Here is a 24152-nt window from a genome sequence, read left to right on the forward strand (position 1 = left end):
TTTGATGGCACTGCCCTTTTTCCAAAGTAGAGATATATATATATATATATATATGTATCAATTCCTTATAAACGCATCGAGGAAACTCACTCTCTTGTCTAGATTCAGAAGATTCATATCCTAATGTGATTCCCGATTTCTTCATTTCTTGCCTGGTGAAGTGAGAAGAGGCAGCTCCAGATGATTTTCTCTTTCTGAAATCGATGATAGATTGAAGACTTGGGAAAAAGAGTAGCCGCACTACATGATAGAGAAGACAGAAGGATTAGACTTGGTCACTTCCCACGGGAGTCAAACAATTCCTGTATGGCACTTAACTTGCTTTGAAAGGCACGAGTCCAAGAAGCAAAACCGAAGATTCACCCCGAAATAGAGAAGAACACGGGAGAGGGATCTAAAGTGGCTTAAAGATACATATATATATTTGTACAGAGACTTATTTGTACATTTAACTCATGTATTATATATTATATACATATCTACTTATAATCTGTCATGGTATTTTTATTTATCTTTTTCACAAGCAAGAATCAAGGGAAAGGTACCAATTATATAATTCATGTGTGTTTCTTTTCACATTAAAAAAAAAAAATTTCCTAAAAAAATTTCCTAAAATCAGCTTCCAGAGGCCTACTTGAATCTATAAAAACATCCATTTGAAAGGCAAACATTCTAAAAAGGATATGACTTCAAATGAGAGAGTTCATATGAAAATGCAGCACTACAAGTACAACAGCTACCATTAAAGTCTCTAATTAAAATGAGTGAATATTCTAAACAGATTATTATCAAAAATCCTATGACGTTCACAAATATAATATAATCAGGCTACATCTGAAAAGGAGATACAAGTAGAGTTGTAACGTGCAACCAGGTTGTGAACAGAGACATGCATTAGGGTTCTTGTTGTCATAGTACACAGCTCGCTGTAGACACAGCTATTATATCTACAATTGATTCTTGTACATGTAAGTCAAGATTTAGTTGCCAAAGTACTTTGTTATCATTGTAAAGCACCTGGGAAGGGTATAGGAGGTGTCCCACACAAAGGACCGTGGATTGGATTAGAAAACAGAAGAATTCCTGCCTAAGCACAAGTACCACCTATTAATATACAAAATGACACAGGTCTATTTCAAGTACTTCCAAAGAGGACCTCACTGCCGGGGTAATGGCGGTGGTACTGGCTGATGGCTATGCCCATAAATTCTATTACTTGGAGCCTGATAAAACCCTCCATTGGTGGGAGGCTGCAGCTGCTGCGATGGCGGTTGTGGTTGCTGCAGTGGCTGATGGGCTAGTCTTGCTCCCATTGCATTATGTGAAGGTGGACCTAGAGGTAGCAGGCTGTTAGCACCATATCCATAAGGAAAAACCCCAACCATCAGACCAGCAGATTGGACGAATTGATTTGCTGCAGAATTTGGAGGCGGCATAGGTGGTAGAGGTGGTGGTGGTGGTGGTTGAGGTGGAAACGAAGCTTTTATCTGGTTGTCTTGAGAAACAGATTGCATATTTGTGGGTTGTGGAAGCGAAAGACCAGTCATTGGTTGCTGTTGTAGAGAATTAAAATATACTGTGTTACTCATTTCAGAATTATTAACATCAGAAACTGCCGATGTCTCCAGTTTGGGGCGTTTTTTTGGAGAGAACATGGGTAACCCAGACGCAAATCCAGCTGATTTTAAGCCGCCATTCAAGAAGGCAGCCTCTTCTGCAACGAGTGATGAGAGAACAGAAGTAAGCATCTGTGCAGAGGATGTAGAAGCAGCAAGCTTAGCAGCAACCGCAGCAGCTGCTGCTTTCTTGTTCTCTTCTTCGGCAGTTGTTGAAGATGCAAAAGATATCACAGGTTGGGCCAGTGGAGGCAGCAGAGGGGAGCTGGTCGGTTGAATTGAAGGCAGGTTTGGCTCCACTACCATTGCGGTTTCCATTGGTGGGTTAGTACTGGTTGACAGGGGCCCGGAAAGAGAGGGTGATGTAAGCTTATGCCTCATACTGTTAACTTGCTCAACCTGACCTCGAGCAACCTGCAGAGCCATTTGACAGACACTGTTTCATTCCAACAAAGAATAGTCGTTTCCAATGTATCAAATCAAACCACAATAAATAAAACACAAGCATATTAGGTATACTAATATATATTTATCTGTGATATAAGTGAAACAAAGTGTGACAAACTCCTAAAAGAGAAAAGGATAAATTAAAGAAAAACAATCAAATTCACAATTTGTCATGTCAAAGAACCACCTTCTTGTAATCATGCATATTGCTTGCACAACATTTCTAGTGGAACATCATGTGAGCATGCATGCATCTTTTATCAAAGGGAGTTGTCTTTAATAAAGAAGGCAAAATTTATCAATAGTAAAAAATCAACTATATTATCTGTCATTTATTGCCTCCTTGTCATAAATCACAACCTAGGAAGCATGGACACTCCAAAATGGGCAAGAATCCGTGTCCGACACGTGTTGGACACGGACAAGCGTCGGACACGCCCCGACACGTGTCGAACACGTCAAAAAACGTGTCTAGAATTTTTATTTTTTTTTGAATTTTCGGACACGGCACGGACACTCCGCGGACACTTCTGGAAATTTTTTTTTTTTTTTTTTTTGAATGCTGATATGTTCTTCTTCTTTTTTTGTTTTGTACTACCCTTTTGGTATTGTAAATGGTAAAAGTCCTAGGTCAAATGATGGATGGGAATAGATGATAGTACACTGACTTGTTTTTGTATCTTTTTTGGGGACTAGCCTTTAGGTTTTTGTGAATGTTAAGTGCTAACAGTAAAGTCCTGAATATTAAACAGTTATGAATGTTAATAGTCCATTCTGCCTATGCTTTTGTATTTGGAGTAAAGTTGCAATGATGATTAAATGATACTAGTTATTATTCTAATGTCTTGTTTTTTATTTGGTTTTATAACTCTGCAACATTGTTCTTTTATAGTTTATTAGTTATGAGTTATGATTTGTGTTTTTTTTTCATTGTGAGGTTGATTAAAAATAGCAACACTCAGTAATTTTTAAATTACTACATCTATATATATACTATTTGCCGTGTCCCCGCCGTGTCTGTGTCCTAATTTTTTTGGATTTGCCGTGTCGCCGTGTCGGTGTCGTGTCGTATCCATGTCCGTGCTTCTTAGATCACAACATAATGAATAGAGCCATAACCTAAACAGGTCAATTAAAGGAAGACATTGTATTCTTCTGCACATTTTAAGATTAACAAAGACTGACATTATCTTTAAGTAAATAGAATTATAAGTCAACATACGCAGGGATTAGGAGAGGGTGGGCCTTGACGCAACGGTAAGGTTGTTCCATCGTGACCTAGAGATCACGGGTGCACATGGTTCGGTTCCTTACGGTACCGGTCGGAACCGGAACCGGAACCGTTCACAACGGTTCCTAAAAAGCGGAACCGGAACCGTATAGATTAAAACCGAACCGTAGAATCGGTTCGGTTCCATGAGAACCGTTAACCATGAGTTGAGAGACAGCGGCTGAAGCTTGCGAACCAGAACTGGAACAACGGGCGATGGAAACTGAAAGATATGGGTTTTGATTTTTTGAACAATCTGAAATGATATGCCGAATTGCCGATATGGGTTTTGAACTTTAGATTCTTGCAGGCAGATTTGAAATATATGGGTTTTGAACTTCTGATTCTTGTAGATTTTGTAGTTTATAGTTGCAGAGAGAGAGAGGGCAAGTTCAGAGTCGAGAGGATAAAGATGGAGGCGATTGGGGAGGCTGAGCCGCTGAAAATTTCAGGAGACGAGGACTGAGAGAGAGAGAGATCTGAGAGGAGGCGAGGACTGAGAGAGTGAGAGATCTGAGATTTAGGGCAAAAAACTAAAAAAATAGGTTTTTCACGCTTTTTTTCACCTCTCTAAGGTCCAGCCGAGTTTACTCTTTAGTATAAAATTAAATATAATATATATATATATATATATATATATATATATATATATACGGTTCCGGTTCTTACCGGTTCCCACGAGCTGGAACAAGAACCGGAATCGTATGCACACGGTTCCTAAATTCGGAACCGGGACTGGAACCGGAACCGTGAGAACCGGAACCGAAGCTTCGGTTCTGGTTTGGTTCCACGGTTGTTTTGTGCACCACTAGATAAAATTACATACATGTGATTGACCCAAAAAAAAAAAAAAAAGTTACGTTCATCTGACCCTCCCCAAACCCCGCAGTGGAGGGAGCCGGGCTAGCCCTCTTTTTTTATACGCACGAATTAGGAGACAGCATATGATATGACACCACTAAAACAGTGAAGCTTCAAAATATCACTGATTAAAATAGTTGGACAACAGCAGTACTGTAGATGTTAATCAAGAGAGAATTTTCAACAGTCATTGTTGGATGTCGGAACAATAAAGCATTTCCCGGAAGTAGACCCAAGTGACTTACACGCAAGAGGTCAAAGAGTTGAAGCCACCATGCACTTTGTTAGGTAGGGCCAAGGTCATAAAATATCAGATGGCAGAGAAGATATAAGGAGACTTACCACGGGTGGGGCGGGGAAAGAAGAATGACAAAAACAGAGATACCATAAATTAAATAAATGAATGATTTTTTTTTTTCCACGCGTCAAGTAGATATTAATATTAGAAACTCCGTAAGCTTTATTCTTTATAGCCGCCTGTCAAGTCCATATTAATATTAGGAGGTTTGTAAGTTATAAAATTTCAGAGTGGCTTCTGGGAAAATCAGCAATGAGGTGGGCTATGGAGCTGGATGCTGTCACAGGGTTTAAGGTACGCTGCTTCTACAATTTATAGTGCCTTGACTCTTGAGAGGGGAAAACCATTCCGATTTCCCATGGGCCATGGCAGGTACTATTGTGTACCAAATCCCCTCCCACATCTCAACGTGGGTTTTTTTGGTGAGCAGAAGTGTTGTGCAAGTTCCTCACTCTTAATAACCTGTCTAAGATGCAAAATATAGTTATGAAGTATAAATAAATGAATATTTGTTTTTTCCACGCGTCAAGTAGATATTAATATTAGAAACTCCGTAAGCTTTATTCTTTATAGCTACCTGTCAAGTCCATATTAATATTAGGAGGTTTGTAAGTTGTAAAATTTCAGAGTGTAAAATCAGCAATGAGGTGGGCTATGGAGCTGGATGCTGTCACAGGGTTTAAGGTACACTCCTTCTACAGTTCATAGTGCCTTGAGAGGGGAAACCATTCCGATTTCCCATGGCAGGGACTATTGCGTACCAAAGCCCCTCCCACGTCTCAACGTGGGTTTTTTTGGTGAGCAGAAGTGGTGTGCAAGTTCCTCACTCTTAAAAACCTGTCTAAGAGGTAAAAGATAATTATGAAGTATAATTGCACGTGTAGGAGCACTGGAGAGTCGGTGAACCGCATGTTGATGCATTGGCCAGTGGCTACGGATATTTACTATTTAGTTCTCTCTCTTTTGGGGTGCAGGGTTATGCCTAAATTGTTGAGAATATGGTTAGCAATATAGTTAGAGCGGTCTGGCGGCAATTATCTGTGGCGGCAATTATTTGTTTGAGGGGGTTGAGATGCATATTTGGAAGTAGGGGGTCATAAAGAGGACCATGGCCTGATGGCCAGACTGATATATTAGTTTTTCCTAAATCAATGAGATCAGCTAAAATTTGCACAAATGATATATGCTTCTTACCAATGAATATGTCTCAAAATTAAAATAACTAAATGACCTAAAACTATCATGGACACTTTCACAGAAGCAGAACTTCTTAATCAGATTGGAGGCCAAAACATTAATTTCTAGATTCTAAAGAGGGTAGGACTTCTACAAGCAAGCAATTGCTATCTTATGAGCTTCCAATTTCCGCCAATCTTATAAATATGCACTCTAAGAAGTATCAATTGGTAAGAAGCAAAATCGGTTTCCTTGGTAAACCACTAATATTTGATTTCCTGTAGGCTATCAATTACTTTATATTAATAGATAGACGTGATGAAGGTGGTGATTATTGTATTGGTGCCCAAAGGAGGCTGATAGTTTGCTGACAATTAATGGAAATTGGGATGGTCCCAAAGATTGTGATGATGAATCCATGGAGGTATTGATTGTATTATGTTGTTCGGTTGTTACGGTTGTGGTAGTCGAATAACTGGGGGTGATGGGTGTTGGTTGTCGGATATAAGTTACATATTAAAATTGTAGGAGGTGGAGATGGGGGTGATCGTGGCAATCATACTCTTAGAAGTCATCTGATTTAACTGACTTCTAATACAACTGATTTTCAATTGGAACCTTAAACTTGGATATCCAACAACCAAATTTTCTTTTTTGACATGTTAATGTGACAAAAGAGTGACAATATGCCATATGGAGAGCAGATGATACGTGGGTGCGATGATATAAGTCAGTTATACAATAATTAGGAAATGACGCTTATCTTTGAACGGCGCATAAATATTGAGTATTTGAGTGTCTAAAATTCTCAGACATGTCCCATGGCTGGTCAGAGCGCAAGAGAAACAAAAAAAAAAACAAAAAAAAAGTATATATTTTGGGCACCAATAACATAATTAAACACCACCATAATTAAACAGCAATAACTTTTGAGGCATGAAAAATAAAAATTAAAGGCGGCCATTACGCAATGTTTGCCCCCGTTAATCAAGAGTCCTAGAAGGGACAGAATGAGTACAACCTATCTTTGGCATTACTCAAACAAAGTGGCTGCCATCAGACTTGAACCCACATTCTCATGGTTGCATCAAGTACTTTTACCACTGCACCAAGCAATGGCCACTATGTAGAAAAATAAAAAAAGAAACATAATCATTCGTACCTGCAACAGAGTGCGGATATGTTCCAGCTTTGGTACCTGAAAAACTATAGTTTAGTAAGCAGTCATCAAAGCTTAAAGGTGTTGAAAAATACAATTGCAGCAAAAGAACAGAGGATTGCAACAAAACCATACTTGATCCTGAAGTGCTTCTTTAAGCTGGGAAACCAAGACAATCCTAGTTGCTTCAGCACTTTCAAGTTGCCTAACACATTGCTGAAGTAAATTTTCCTGCTCCTGTATTTCATCCAAAAATGCAGATCCCTGCTGATTTCCTGATCAGCATAAGAAGAAACAAAGACAAAATAAACTATAAACAGCAAAAGACCATTTGATGTCTAAAAAGTAAAAACCAAGGGAAAGACAGTTTAGACTTCTCATAGGGGTTCAACACAGACAAGTAGCAAGGAAGGAAATGGTACTAGGGCAAGAAGAACACTTAAATTGACACAAGTTAAAAGTAATAAGGAAATATGTGCTAGCATATGACTTAGCTGAATAGCTTAGATGGAGTGAAATGGCTACAAAAAGATTCATATAGCCAACCCCAAATAGTTGGGGACTAGGCTTGGTTAAGTTGTGTTGTTCCCGTGACCTGCCAACTAGGTCCAGCCAAAATACAACACCAAAGGCTTTCATACTCATAACATGATGTCCGATGACATTTCAGAAGGGTTATTAATTATTATTCAAAGAACGACCAAGAGAATTGCTGTAACATGAACTTTTATACGATTTACAAAGAAAAGTTACATTGAAGATGATATATGAGTTCCATGACCACTTTTCTCACAGGGAGAAAACTCCAAACCTATCATTCACTCTAAACGTCTTCCAGCTACACAGTTCTAAAAAGTATTTTAAAGATCTTACCAACCTCAAGCAGTTGGAAAAGATTTAACTATAGATGGTGATACCTTTGACTATATAGTACTTGAAATGACATATTTAACAGTAAACTGTTTGGTCTAGATAAAAAATAGCAGAGCCTAGATGGTAGAATGGGCAAGACGGAGTTGGTCAGGCATCCTGGCATTATTTTAGTGCCTCCTAGGGTGGACTTTACGAAGTCATACCTGTGCATTTGGTGATAGAAGTTCTGAATTCAACGTAGGCAAGATGTATATGAGTTGCATCAGTGTAGAGTTACACCAAATAAACTAAGCAAGAAAAGCTGCCTCCAAACACCCATCATTGTTCTTCAGCAATGTATGCTCAAGAAGAGGCATACGTGCATTTCAGGGAAAGATAAGAAGAGAGAAGACATTACCCCTAAGATTTTGTTTAAAATGCATCATTATGAATTAGATGATATTTGAAAGACAATGAAGTCAATAAAACAGTAACCTAATCATTTCGCTCATTTGTAAGAAATGATGCACCAATGAAGCAGCCTCCTACAGGGAAGTGAATAGTCAAAGATGCAAACTTTAAGTTGGTGGCATTTGATAGTGAGTTAAAGCATTCTAAAGTTATGCCACCTGTAAAAAAAATTAAAGATGATTCATAGCTAACGGACAATGAAATATCCAGAATTTTGATAATTGTATTGTGTGATTTTTTGTTGGTGGATACTTTGTGTAAAGGCTAAATAGATTTCATAACTAACACCATTTTAGGACTAGGGATCAATTACATTAAACTCAAAAAATTTAACCACTAACAATCATTACTCTGGATCAAAAGAGGAATTATCCTCATTTGAAAGTGATTCCCTTCAATTAACAACAAAACTAAATCTTGCTCTAATACAAAAACAATGTTTTTTATTACTCTACTAGTGTTTCTAAAAAGAGTATCAGAAGATGAATAGATTTGGCATACTTTTTTCTTGGTACACGAAATTAGTTTAACCAGATATGTTGCACATGCATGATTCTAAACATAGAATATTTTTTTGCACAAGATGCTTCATGTAGCAATGGGCCAATAACTTCAATCAGCAAATCATTGGTATCTTTTACAAGCCAATAAGTTATCACAACAATGTTATCCTGTGTAAGAGGAAGCCAAGCAACATCCTATCTGTAAGACCCAACCCAACAGCCAACAACAACATCCCAACACCAGATGACAACTACACCAAGCTCCAGAAAACAACTACAGGCAAATACAACTGAAAAGAAAAAATTCAAATCACCAACTACAAGAAAGAAGCAAATAACAACATTCAAAATCAAACTCCCCTGATTTTCAGTTATTGATTATTTGGTGAAACCTAGTGAATTTTGGTATAACTATTTGGCAGATCTCTTGAACTTGATATTTGGCTTCTCAACAAACTTGACATATTTGTTGTTGATATTTTTGACTTAAATAACAGATTTGTTTATTTTATATTAAATTTTGAAAATGATGACGCCATAGATTTTATTTTGTTAAAGGTTTATATAACATGTATACGGAAGTTAGCATTTTTTCTACTGTGAGGTTGGACGCATTCTTGCTATAATTGTACTTTGGATTATATTGTGGAAGTCTAGTAAGGAATTTTATATTCAACCATTAAAATTAGTTTATTGTAACACTTGACAATAGATTTTTGCTGTGTTTGGTCATAATTATTATGTCATTACTTATCAAAAAATAAAAAATTATGTCAAAAGGAAAATTTGTTTTATTTTATAGTTCAAGAAACAAAGTTAGTAATTATTGTCATGGGCTGGGCCCTAGCTTCCCTCAGGTTTGGATCTTGGGACCTCAGTGTATCTGGGTTTGGGGTGTGACATACTCTTGGAATACAAAAAGTACAAAAAGCCAAAATTATTAATGATTACCACATATCAACAAAATCAGGACCATAGCAGGAGTTTTCAAGAAAAGGATAGAGAGCTTAAAAAAGTGTGTATAACATTTACACAAGTATTGGTACCACCGCTGCACCCTAAAAAAATCTTTGATTCCAAATCACATATACAGGTTATCACAGTGCAAGGAAAGATGTCCAATAAAAAGAAACAAAAAACTCAGATACTAAATTTAATGCATATTATACTTATTAAAATATACAAAATTGGAATTTTTTGAGAATAAAATCTAAATGGGAAACATGTATCAAATACCCCTTAGAACATGTATCCTTTATGCCTAAAAAATTGAGTTGTGGCCTTGTTTTAGGGTGTTGCTGTAAGAGGAAGGGGGAATAACATAGCCTTTCTCTAAAGAAGTGAGACAAACTGAAAGTAAATCATATCGAATCAGGTCTGGAGCCCCCCATCAACGAAAAATAACATTCAAATTTTTCATGTGATTTTCAATATTATAAATTAAAATCTTAGAATATTCACAGAGAAAAAATGAAAATTATTTTCACAGTATATACATACATACATATATATATGTACTTATTGTCGTGTCCTCACCATACCAATATCATATCTTTCAAATTTTGTAAATTAATGCATTTATAAAGTTTCATATCCACATCCCATACATATCCATACTGACATCAGCACACCAACAATTGTCCCTTATAGGGACTTGAACCCACAACCTTCCATTTGAAAAATAGAGAGACCATTAGGGCAAAACTCTTGTCTAGTATCAGGAAATTCTGGTTCAATATGCTCTAAGTTTTGGTAAATCCGGATTCAAACATGATGTTAAAATCATCAGCATAATTGAAAGACTGTCCTCCCCAAGTCACTGAACCTCGGCAATTCAAAAAAACTATGTCATATTGCACTCCTTTGAAATAATGAGCTTCAATTTGTGTTTCCCTGATAACTACGACAAAAACACTAGCATTCCAGTCAATATTTGTAACCTGGATATCCCCTTGGCACTTGGCAGTGAGAGGAAATACCACTCAAGCTAACAACTAAAAATAGATATATCACCTTCCGAGGGGGAATTAAAAAAAAAAAAAAAAAAAAAGTATATATATTGTTCATTTTTTAAAGACAAAAAGAAGGAAATAAATGAAAAACCACCACCTAACGATTTCCCACGAGAAAAAAAAAAAAAAAAAAAAAATGTAATTCGACTCTTGAGTGCCTATTTAAAATTTTGTCTCTTGAGTGCCTAATTAAAATTTTGTCAATCTCATATATATCACATCAATGTTAATCGATCCATGCCACTATAATCTTCATTCTGAAAGATTATAACTCTTACCTTGTGTGGAGATACTTTCAATGCTTTTCTCCATATTAACCACCTGATTGACAGCAGCTTTACACTTGCTTAAAGCAGCTTCTTCATTGATATTTTCATCGTCTACCGACTGAAATGCAGTTACTATTTTTTGTGGCATACCCCCGACAACCAATCTCTGAAGTCATGATGACCAAGAACAGATATAATCCAAGTTCACAGCACACAATATCTGAACCAAAATGCAATAAACCAAAGGCATGTAACCAAAATAAGCATTAATTAGAAAGTAGTAACTTACAATTTTTAATGAGTGAGCATCCTTCTTCATTATCTTTATAGGATTTGAACTCTTTCTGTTGCTGACTGACAAAGACGGAGGACCTTTACCAAGCATTTCATTTTTAAGATTCTCACCCCTTGATCCAAAAACCTTCCTCTCTACCCAAATGTCAACCTGATATATGATGCACCAATCCCACCCATCCCACAAAAAAAAAAAAAAATGAAGGTTAAAAATTCAAAATGCAAAATAATTGCCATTTTGCTAAACCATTAAAAGTCACGTCAAGAATGAATTAAATGCGCAAAAAATTGCTCATAGAACACCCTAGTAGAGTGAAAGATGCTGATTGAAAATTACTTCTGATGCTTCTCTCCATAAAATAGACCCGCTATCCTAGGATGGGATCATATTGTAGTTTGAGAGGCAGCAGAGAAAAAGGAGCTTCCAGCAAGTAATATGGTCTTAGGTTTGGGCCTTCATATGAAATTATCATCATGTACCCATGGAGAGATATAGAGAGAGTAATCCTGCTAGTAGTTAATAACTCCAAAAGCTCCAGCCAACCACCGTGTGCTAAATCATTTCTCACATATATTCTTTTTACCCCTATAGGTGGTAACCGCGCCTGAAAAAGAGAGCACTTGAGGATTCCTCAGAGAAACCAAATATTTATACATTCGACAGATGAGGAACTACAAGTAGTTGGCATTGGTCACAATTTTACACTTAAAAGGGCTGGTAGTTAAGTTGCTTACAGCAATCAAATCGGCACAACAGGAAATTGAAAAGAGAGAAGGTTACAATGAAGACAACCATTATTTGGAGTATCAATGGCGATTTAAAGTTGATGAGAAAAACAATTAATATAGGAGGAAATGAAGCGTAGTTGGTCATAAAATAATTAAGAAACTGTTTTATGGTATCTAAATGACCCATGACATCCAGACTAGACTGTAAGAGTCATTATTAATGGAAGGCTGATACTTATTAACAAAAAAAAATGATTCAAATTATTAAATTGGACACTGAGAAGGTCTGCGATCATGTTTATTGGGGCTTTCTTTTGTATATCTTGGAAGGATGAGCTTTAGGCCAAAGTGGAGGAGGAAGAAGAAGTGGATTCATATCAACTGAACTCCTGGCTTAGAGGGCTTAAACAGGTATATCTGATTTCCCCATTCCTGCTTATAATCGAGAAGGCCTTTATTTGTGTGATGGAGAGAGATGTGGGATGATAGTTCACTGAGAGGGTTCCAACTTCTGGTGGTGCAGGGGATCCTTTTGGTGATATATCATCTTTTTGTTGATGAGACAACAATATTCTGTGAGCCAAAGGAAGTATCTGAGGTGCATCCTTCTTGGGTTTCAAGGTTCAAAGATTAACTTGGTCTGATAGGTTGGAAGTCATTCAAGGGTGCAGGATGAAATTTATTCCAACTTCTTACATGGGCCTTAACTTGGGTGCGTCATTTAAGGAGATTATAGTTTAAATGATCCGATTGAGCAGCTTGAGAGGAGGTTGGTGAGGTGGAACCATGGAAGAGAAGATGAGATAAATTGAAAGAAATTTCTTGTTAGCTGGAACTAAGGATGAGTTAATAAATCACATTCTTGATCAAAAAACAGCTTCCTACACAGTGCAGAGAGGAGAATTGGGGATTAGTAACCACTGCTTGTTTAACCCAGACCTTTCAGAAAAATGGTTGTGTAGGTGGGTTAAGAGGAAAAGCTTGTCAAGAAAGTCATGGAAGGGAAGAATCCGAGTGAGCATTGTTCGATAGACAGGGAAGTTCAGATCTCTTATGGGGTGGGAGTATGGAAGAGAACTAGGAAGAAACATGATGAATTCACAAAGCAGACCTAGCAGATTGTTATGTGTGGGCAAAGAGTTAGATTTTGTCTTAATCACTGGTGCAGTGTTTGCCCCTCATAGGACCTTCATTAATCTATTCAAGATTGGGGTTAAAATGGTAGCAAACTGCCCGATATTTAGGAAGAATGGGATGGTGTGGGATATTCTATTTTACAGTACTGTGCAACATTGGAAGATGGATGATATGATGCCTTTTTATGGGATCCTGTATGACCAGGTGGTGATTTTGGTAGACGTTTTTTTTTTTTATTATTATTTTTTTTATATATGTAATTTTGGTAGAGGTTGAGTTTAGATGGAACAGTGGAATGGTTAAGGAGAGGGCATTTCAAGGTGCGGTCCTACTATAAGGTTCTCCAGGGATAGTTCATGAGGGCTTCCCAGGGAAGCTATTTAGGAAGCTAAATCCCCTCCCAAAAATAGCTGTCTTTGGAAGGACGGTAGTTTCTGAGAAAATTTTGACTATAAATAACTTATTAAAAAGAAAGTCATAGTTAACTGGTGCTACATGTAAAGAAATCTTATAGAAATTATGGATTTCTGGAGTTTTTTTTTTTGGATGATTGGATGATAGCTAGGGTGATGAGGGACGCTATTACTAGCTAGAAAAGGTGTACAGTGGAAAGGAAAGGTAGAGTAGTTCAGAAGGCGGGCCAATTAAATGGTAGAGCCTTTGGGGAGAGAGGAACTGGGTCCTTTGAACGGGTAAATCAACTATCCTAGCTCTTAATCATAGTCATTTGAGCTCCATTTCCTTTTGGATCACTACAAATACTTCTGTATTGATGGATACTTTTGCAGAATTTTTGGAAGAGAGGATTCATTAATTAACAGATCTTTTTTTATTTTTTTTCCATTTTAACTCATTTCAATAATTCTTCTAGTTGCTTTAATGGGTACAATTGTTGTAGCCCATCATTAATAAATCTTTAGAACAATGTATCCAAATCAAAATGGAAATTCATTTCTGGCCAAAAGCCACAGCAGTGGTGGGCCCCATAGCCCCATGTGTCTGGTTTGGGGATTCGGCTTTCGGCCAGAATATCAGTGCTCGATCACAATTTGTTCTAGGTTATGACATTCATTTTCCTTCAATTCTATTGGAGTTCGTGTATAAAATAAGTATGATTTTACTTTGATCTATTAACAAGTATAGAACAAACTGATTCTCTTTGTTCCTACGAACAGAGTTGTTCCATTATTACACCAACTAAATAGAACAAATACTAACCCTTGCTTTAAGATAATCCACTGAACAAGGGAGGTCCTTCACTAAAAGACTCCTAGAGAGGAATAAGGCTAACCTGAGCATAAAGGAATTTCCATGAGGTGGGAAACGAACACTAATAGCCCCACATGAGTTTTTTGAATATCTGATAATGACCAATATTCATCAGGAAAAATCAAGTTAAAGTGATTCTCGTTTTCGTTCTTGGTTTGCTGCATTTGTCGTAACAAAAAGTGATCATATATTTGAAGACATAAACTCCCTTTTTTCATCCAATAAATACAAATAAAAGAATCACCTTTAATCTAAGTTAAATGGACATACGTATGTGTTTTGGGTGTGAATATATGTTCAAGTGTCCAATTTATCAAATCCAAGGGCACGAGAACATGCGTCAATAAAATTATATTTTATAGGGTATTTTTTTGTAATTTAGAGTGTTCAACGCACTCGTTTAAAATAATAATAATACAAAAGGGATCATAATAAGAGAGTTTCATGTACAAGTATACACTAAGCTTGAATTATTGAATATGCCTGCTAGATATATGTCTAATCAGACATGTTAGACACGTAATCACATACCCAATACCCAAGTGTCGTGTCTGACATGGGTACAACACGTACTTGTAAGAGTCAACATAGCCTTTAATCCTACATAACTAGCTTCGTGTGGTGAGACAAAATCTTAACCTCAATTTTGGAGACTGAACCTGCTGGCTTGCAATAAGCAAAATGCCTCAAAATGGGGAGGGTGACGGAAAAGTGGGTCACTGCAAAACTAGACAAAGGATGACTACTGAAAAATTTTAATTGTCATTTTAGGACCAAGATTGTATGTAAATCTTTATGCATGTGCATATCCTATAGTTCACGTGTCTCCTTATGTATGCATGTATTTATGGAACTTCAGTTTTATAAAAATGTGGTGGAACGCAATATATGAATCTCTATATCAATAAATAAAGGAGTTACCAGTCTGGAGGCTGCTTTCTTTCCATGTTCATCACCATTTCCATAAACATGCTTAAGAGCTCCAGGAAGGACTTTCCAAAATTCATTCACAAACTCACTGCCCTTTCGCCTACTATTTTGCAAAATGTCATTAGCCAAATATAGGAAAGAAACACGCTGCTCTCTCTGTGCAGAATTGAACAATTTATCCCATGTTTCGATAATCTGCTTAGCTTTCTTCCGGTGAGAAATGCACCAACGTGATAACGCTGATAAAATGTTAAAAGAAATGTATCCCACAGTATTACTATTTCCAAAATCATAAATGAGAAACTCAGATAAACAAAAGAAAAGATAAAAGTAGAAGCATCCAGCTATGAGCTATATATTATTATCTAAACATGTTGTGAAGGATTTACACCCTACTCCAAAAAAGAAGGGTAAGAAAAATGTTTTGATGAGAGTATATTTCAAAACCACTAAGCATACCTCTCTCCATTGCCCTCTTGAGCAGCCTACTCAAAGCTTCCATCACAAAGACATTATAAACAAAGAAAGGGGGTCCCCTAGCCTAATTCCCATGTGGGGACTATCAAAGAAACCAGCCATGGAGCCATTTATGAAGATGAAAAAACTAAAAAAGGAACAAAGAATTCAATCCGTTCCATCCTACATGCTATCATTATTTCTAGTCAATAAGTCCATCCTCTCAAACAGAATACAGAAACTATCCCAGTGAATATGGTCATCATTGAGAAGACTCATCCCCTCTTTCATAGGCCTCAAGCTGGACTACTGAATGTTGACTATGGGATCTTAACAACTCCTTATACTATAGGCTGCTGCGTCCATGAATGACAACCTGTCATCGTCGTTAATGTAACCCAAGGTACAATTGAATATAACAGCTCGGGGCTTCTAATTCTGGAGTCTATGCACTCATTTGCCACCAAAATTGCATCCAAATTTTGATCCCTCCAACAAAGGCATTCCAAGAATCAGAAATAACTCCATCCACTACTCTCAAAAGACTCAATGGAAAAACTCGACCCCATCCAAACTAATAGACCTGAAATCCTTCAAACTCAATGTCATACCTTTCTTTGTAATCAAGGTGATAAATAAAGCTTTCAAGGTTCTTCGAACTCGCCAGAGTAATGGAAACATAGCAAGAACTTCCTCCCTTATCATTTCTTAGCACTTCAAGAAGAATGCCATTGTCATCTTGAGGCATGGTACCAAATCAACATTTAAACATCTTCGATCTTGCTAACCTTTAAACCGTTATTTTCATGACTTGTAAAATGCAATCATTAACGAGCTCCTATCTTTAACCTCCACCGCATCCATAATGACCTTGCCTATCTGATTACTTCTTCATATGAGAGTTTGATTCCTCATGTAAGAAATTAGTAATAGCCACCTTTCTTGAGCCAAAGAGCCCTCAACTTCTCTCCAACTAATCTACTTCACTAAAGGACTCTCCAAAGCTTTACCTTCCTTTCCTCCCTTCTAGCTACTCCTACACGCTCAAATCCCTCCCCCTTCCAAATCTTTCAATTCCTTAATATCAACCGTGAAATTATATTTATCTCAGATTTTTTTCCTATTTATCTTGAATTATGAATTACCAAAGACTTTCATATTCCTTATTGTAAACTCTTAATTATATTCTTTAACATATTGAGCTTTCAAGCCAACACATAAGCTGAAATCCTGAAACCAATATAAGACCTTGCCTTCCATTTTGATCCTAGGTGTACCCCTCTTAACCTTGCTTCCATCATCAACCTTTGTTTCTCCGTTTGCAACTTTTGGCACCCATAATAGGACCTTGACACGATTTCTTGCCATATAAAATAATGCTGTTTTGTTTTGTCCTCATCAACTGCAATGTAGCCCCCACAATGATCACACATAAATACTAGATACCTGATACCTACAAGTGCAATGGACAGCCAAATGATTCGTATCTAAATTAATTGAGAATAGACCACTGATTAAAAACACCCTGCAAAAGCAACCCACCATCTAGAAGTAAAGGATTCCTTCAAACCTCCTATCTCTTTGATTTGACACCTTATCTGGCTATTTACCTTTGCCTAAAATTGAGAGAGGTAAGAAGACTGTCATATATAACAAAAAAAAAAAACCCAATAACATCTCAGGAATCTCCTTGAAGGAACCCCCTTGGAGATCTCATTCAAGCAGTCACAGAACCAGCATAGCTCTGCTATATCAAACTTAAAAATACCACATATCCACTTACCCTCCTAGTCAACCAGACAGCTTCCCTCTCCCCATCATCATCCACCAAATCATATACTCTCCATCCTAGCTGAATAATCACCCTTCCATCTTGCAGAACACTTAGCTTGTTGACTTTTATGACTATGAGTCAAAACTAGGACGAGTCTTATATTTTCATCTGAATTTTATGTGTCATTTTTTGATAACCCTGACAGAATGAGGAATAACTAAATGAAAATGATCTACTATTACATTTTTCCCTTTATCTTTAAAGCTTGGAGAAGTGAGGTAGGATATCATAGCACATCAAGTGTACAAGCAATCAACCAGTTTGAGGTAGTCAAAGACTCAAAATGTAAAGGTAATTAAGAAGAAAGATATGTCATATCTTGACTAAAATAACTAAACAAACCATTCTCCAAATCGCAAGCAGTAGAAGGATACAGACAGAAGGAATAAATAAGTGCCTGTGTGCGTTTACGCGAATCATGTTCAAAAGTCAATATGATGCATGCATCCCACATATGCCAATTGTTACACATCAAGAAATATATATCCTAGTTCTAATTCCAAATCTGCAACTAAATGGAGGTCAAAATTCATAGCAGCTACAGATTTAGAAATTGAAAAAAGATTATTATTTCTCACATTATTTCAGAAATGTGAAAATTCATTGTAGTTGTACTCCTACAGTTTTAAAATGGCCATTCAAAGGAGCACTGAACCATCAGAACTTTACACTTATCAAATATGAGCTCTTATTTTCCTGCATGAAAAGGATACATTCTATACTTTGTTGCGAACTGTTGAGTTTAGACAACTTGTCAGCTAACATCTGTCTGTCAAAAACTTCGCCACTCATCTTGCTGTTTAAGAAGTTCTAATGTTTAAAGATCCCTGCAATCAGTAAAAACAAATCAGTATATCTTAATATCTACCATTCAGACATTTTTTGTTTAGTAACAAATATAGAAAGCAACAGAAGTAACCAAAGTCATCTTTATGCAATGCAATTTTAGTGATAGGAGTGACGAATCTTGAACACGGTTCTTATTGTAAATGATTGAGTGGTTGTGTTGATAAGGAGCAGGCTTATGGTCACAGCCATTGGAATTTAATTCCCTATATGTTGAAGGGAGTATGTGTAATGGGCCGGGCACTTGCCATTTGACCCAAAAGCTTAAGCAATTAGGTGATACTGCCTACCCGCCCTTATAAGCCCAAGACCCTCCCCAAGCTTAAGTCAATGTGGGATGGATCCCCTATTACATTCTCCCCCACCCAAACCCGCAACGCCCTCACCATGGTCAGGCCACCCCACCTTACCTGTCCACCCTACCGGCGGGGGACCCAGTAACAACTCGGCCACCTCCGCGGGGGCTCTTAGCAAATATATGTGTGTGTGTCTGTGTGTGTGTGTTTTTATATACAACTCAAAAATTATATATACAATCATGGGAAGCCCAATAAACAATGGGATACTCAAGGAAGCATACACTGTGATCAGCACCTTGGCCAATCAAAGGCTTACAGGGATGCAACTCGTACTGATTTGTCACCTAAAAAGCTATTTGAAGGCTGGTATACCACAACGTGCTGTCCTAAAGATTCTTTCAGATTGATTGGAGTTTTGAGACAGTGGGTCCTTTTTTTGCAAAATTTAGGGGAGGCTATGGTTGTATTTGTTTTAAACTATCTTTTCGCAAAACCAAATTTTTTTTTTTTTTTGGGGAGGGGGGACATGTCCCTGAATAGTTCGGCCCCTGAAAAGGCGCATGTCTGGGGATTTTAGAATAAGGTAGGATTGCACTTTGACAACTTTAGAGCTTTTCTAGGCCTAGGCATGCCCTTTACAACTATGGAAATATTTGGTGACTATCTGCAACTATGCCTCAGCAACCTATGGTTTCTAGTGAGGTTAAGGGTTCACTCATATGGAAGATGTCTAAACGTGAAATTTTCAATGTTTAATTGCTTTATGAGGCTGACTAAGGAATAAAGTCTAAATTTCCAATGGAAGAGTGTATGATGAATGGAGGCCCCTCTTACGGTGGCTATTTTTGCTTACTCAGCTATCCGGCATGCTATTCTTAACATAGACAATCCAAAGAATTTTGTTATTCAATTCATTAAACAGTCACTACAAACTACAAAGCTTTCTCATATAATAGCAAAGCTAACAAAAAATAAATAAAACAAACTAGAAACTCCTCCTAGTGAACAAACAATTCCTGAACCAATAGTCACCACCCAATTCCATAGAGTATAGGATTAAGTTATCTTAACAGCAACAATATTAAACCAAATTATGTACTTAAAAAGTTTCAATTGAAAATTTAAAGTCCATATATTTACAATTATCCATTTTTTAATACTAGTCCCAGTAAAAAAAGTATTACCAAAAGATACAATGATACGTACCATAATGCTATATATATCCAAAATACCCAAAAGATAAATCAAAGGACCCTCTCAAAACCCAGCTGAAATCTGTACTGGTCTAAGTGAACTAGGCATGAGAGTTGTCATCTGTACCAACCTAAATAACTGGAAGGTGATAAAAAGGTGAGCACAAATGCTGAGTAGGAAATAGTGAAATACAACTCTGACACACTTCCATATAGCTCATGTATTTTATAACACAAGTAATTGTCTCAAATAGTATTCAACCCATAAAGTTAAAAGCCATAATCAGAATTGTGAGACAGTTATACATATCTATAATAGCAGCCTCAGAATATGATAATATTAGCAACAAGCAAGATACAAGACAATGTAAAAATATCTGACAGCAGCCTCTGAAACATGATAACAAAGGTGATTCCATCAACTAAGCAATGTCAAAATTCATAGTTCAAGCATTAGAAGACCGTACAAGGAAACAGACAATGAATCATAAGATGTATGAACTCAACACTATTCCTCAACTCAACTCAAGTAGTCATGACACACTACATGGATCCACAATTGGTTCATAATAGCTGCTGACCATACAAGACCAGCGAGCATCGGTGTACGCATACAGGTCTACAAAAGGTCATCAAAATATGACGGGGTTACCCTCTTGGGACTCTCATTCAATGAAGTCACCAAACAAAATCAAAACCGGACCGTTCTGCAAAGTTTGTCTCTTGTAACTCTCCCATGATAGAGTCACCACACCAAATCAAAACCTTAAAATCCTCATGGGTTTACCTTTCTGGCACTCTCCCTAGACAGTGTCACCAACATTAAGTTATTCTCACCCCTAGCACCTAGTGCAAAGGATCTTCCTCAAACAGTGACCAAGATTATCTCTCCTTATTGACTGCAAGATCTGCCTCCCTAGTTACCCTGCATCACATACAAAAGATCTCCCATGGGTCACCGACAAAATCCTGGTACCAAACACGCAAGATCTTCCCAGAAAGTCACTCGTGACCAGTGTGCAAGATCTTCCTAGGAAGCAAATAACAAATTCCACAATCCCAACCAACACCATATGCAATACAATGTTAATTTCAAACTTGACCCATCTCAATTGCATATCCAGACTCACAATGTTATAATTACAAATCCAAATTTAAAACATCACAACTGAAATTCCAGACTAAAATGGCCACGGCCACGATCCATCCTCAGTCATCACATTCAAAACCATATCCATGAACCATTTCTGATAAATTTTCTAAGCAAAAATCGTTGTTTTAATTTGTCACCAATGTGTGCGTATATATGTACACCCTGTCCATTATCATATCATATCATATCCTATCATCCACCACAAGTTTATCCAAAATCAATAAATTTTTAAGTAAGCCATATACTTCCAAGAACACCCCAATAATACTCAAAGATCGTTTCTAAAATTCTAGTTAGTTCCACACAGGGGCGGAGCCAGTGTATGCCCAGGAAACACTTGCCCCCCTTGGCCTGGCCCCGCCCATTAAATATATATGGTAAAAAGAATATTTTACTCATAAAGATATGAAATTTTTAAGTTAACCCCCCCCCCCCCCCCCCCTTCCTCTCTTCCCTAAAATTTTTAATTTATAAAATTATTAGCAATTTTCTCTTTAAATTCCTTTAAAAAAGTTAAATTTTCCTTCTTAAAATAAACTCTAATTTTTTGCTTACTAAATTCTTTCATTTTTTCCCCTTCTACTTCTTTAAATTTTTCTCTTTTTCTGTTTTTTTTTTTTTTTTTTCTAATTTTTTTTCCCCTTAACATTGTGGCCCCCCTAAACCAAAATCCTGGCTCCGCCCCTATTCCACAATGCATACTATAACAAGATTTCCAAGTTAATTGATGTAATATTTACTTATTCTAACTTTCATAAAATGGTCCATTTCGTGTAAGGTTCATGCTAATCACTGTCCAAAATTTCAGGAAAAAAAAAAAAAACAAAAAAAAAAAACCTCCTTTTTTTTAATTTAATGGTCAAACTTAAATAGACAATCACCGTCCAATGTTTGAATGTTATAATTCAAATGAGACCATAGATTAAGTCTTTCTTTTAGTAGGCAGGGTCTTCAAACCTGGCATCCTTATTTTCTATTTTGCATAGAAAAAGTGACAGATTCCTAACAGAAACAACTAACCAATTCCTCAATCAACTTGATCATGATTTACAAAAATAAAAAATTATATAGTTCTTATTTAATTTGCCAAGTTATTGACCTAAGTATGCCCCATGATCCTTATCATAATCTGTGATAATCATTGATCAAGTACTGGCTTAGAACAACTCTTTAACCCTCCTCCATGTTACTAAATAATAGTAATGATCTTCACCAAAATGTCCCCTCAGTGAAGAGTCTCCGTCACTGACAATGCTACAGAGCATGCACAAAACATAACAATGTCCCTAAATTACAGTTAGGCTGCCCTCCATTCTTCCAAACAGTATTTACAAACTTATAGAGACTTAGCCCATTATTGGATAAACCATTTTGTACTACAGGGTATTGTAACAAAAGTCACACATGATTGATGATACCCCCATGGCCTTGTGGATATTGCAGGTGGCTCCAATAAACTAGCAAACCTTCATCTTCTTTGATTTGTTACAAATGATAGTTTCTTGAAATTTTAGCATAGTGTCTAGCATCATCCTTGTTTAAGGCCAATAATAGTATCTTTAATTGAAGCCTAGTTTCTCTTTAAAACTAAAAACCCATAAATATAAATTAAAAAAATAAAATCAAAATCAAGGCACTCTTAAAAAACCACCCTCCAAACAGAAACATACTTTAGGTAAAAGAACAACACTCTTTACTCAACAAGGGAAGAATAACATTAATTAGGGGGAAAATGAAAGAAAGGATACTGAAATTCTTCCTCTTGTTTATATAAGAGAGGAAAGAAAACTGATAGACCTTCCTCTTGTGCAGTAAATGTGGAGGGGGGCAAAAGAAAAAAAAAAGAAAGAAACTAAATCACAGACGGCCTTATACAACTATAGTTCTCAATTTGTTTGATCAATTACTTACGCAAGTAATATCAGTTATCAGAACACGAAAATATTATATATATATATATCGTTCTCACCAAGATGAAGTTCCGATCAATGACGATGGCAAACACTAGACATCAATCGATGTAATCCGATACGGTTCGGTGAATCCTGTGGACGAGCGCCAGCCGTATTGCAGAGAGAGGAGAGAAACCTGCGTTGGTCGAAGTGAAGAGTTCTTGTTTCTTGCAAAAAAAAAAAAAAAATTTCAAGAAATACACAGAGAGAGTGTGCGTGTGTTTTTTCTGCTACTTGGATTTTGCCTACTTTTGTGAAAGATAAGAGGCGTCTACTATTTACTACAAATTACAATTCGGTCGGCGGTGCATTAATTAGGAACAATTACTTCTCTACTAATTGTGCTGTTACAGAGTAAAAAAAAAAAAAAAAAAAAAAAAACAAAACAAAAGTGAAATGAAAAAATAATAATAAAATGGTGTTGCTTTTATTAATATTATTATTATTATTATTTTTATCTGTAAGAGTCTCTCACACAGATCACCTTTTACTTTGTGAAAACTTTGTAGGTGAGGGTTGCATCTGAGGTTACTTTTATATATAAAAAAAAAAACCAAAATATATATTCTTTTGGAATCCACTGTAAACGTAATTATACTAGTGAAATGCATGCCCTTTAAAATTGGTTGGAGAGAAAAACAACACTTGCATTAAAAAAAAATACTAAATAAATAAATAATAGGAGTGGCAATTCATGTTAGAAGGCCATAGTATCGTGTCGTGTCGATTTAAAAATATTATACTAAATAGATCAATATGAAAACGACCCCTTTAATAATTATGTCATAAACTCTCAATACTAATTCGACTTGTTTATTAAACGGGTTAGACGTGTAACCCGTGACCTATTTACAAAAATAAAATATTATATTATTTAAATTAGTAATAAACCTCAATCAAACAATTAATAATAGAGAAATATAGTTAAACGTGTATAAACAGGTTACACGAATTGAACCCCTCAACATAAACACGACACGATTAACTAAAAGAGTTTATCGTGTTAACCCATTTACGATCCCAAACCGATTAAGATTAACTCAAGCCCGCTTAACTCGTGATGTTTTTGAATCGTGTTGGCGGATCGTGTCAAATTTTGTCACTCCTAAAAAAAATTTAGAAAAAA

At 36.5% G+C, this 24152-nt stretch overlaps 1 protein-coding gene across 1 annotated transcript; it reads right to left on the bottom strand.

Annotated features, from left to right (window-relative positions):
• Positions 1-737: 737 nt before the first annotated feature.
• Positions 738-23280, bottom strand: LOC132293704 (uncharacterized). Its single transcript, XM_059791288.1, has 8 exons — positions 23044-23280; positions 18297-18410; positions 15285-15532; positions 11224-11379; positions 10944-11100; positions 6963-7102; positions 6831-6866; positions 738-2030 (listed from the first exon to the last, which is right to left on the bottom strand). Exons 2-8 carry the CDS (start codon positions 18373-18375, stop codon positions 1158-1160), a joined length of 1689 nt encoding a protein of 562 aa, XP_059647271.1. The 5' UTR covers positions 18376-18410; positions 23044-23280; the 3' UTR covers positions 738-1157.
• Between the last annotated feature and the right edge of the window lie 872 nt (positions 23281-24152).

The sequence above is a fragment of the Cornus florida genome, unplaced genomic scaffold (genome assembly GCF_030987335.1).
Source record: "Cornus florida cultivar Cherokee Brave unplaced genomic scaffold, ASM3098733v1 CherokeeBrave_3.0.0_Hap2_Chr02, whole genome shotgun sequence".
Taxonomy (NCBI): domain Eukaryota; kingdom Viridiplantae; phylum Streptophyta; class Magnoliopsida; order Cornales; family Cornaceae; genus Cornus; species Cornus florida.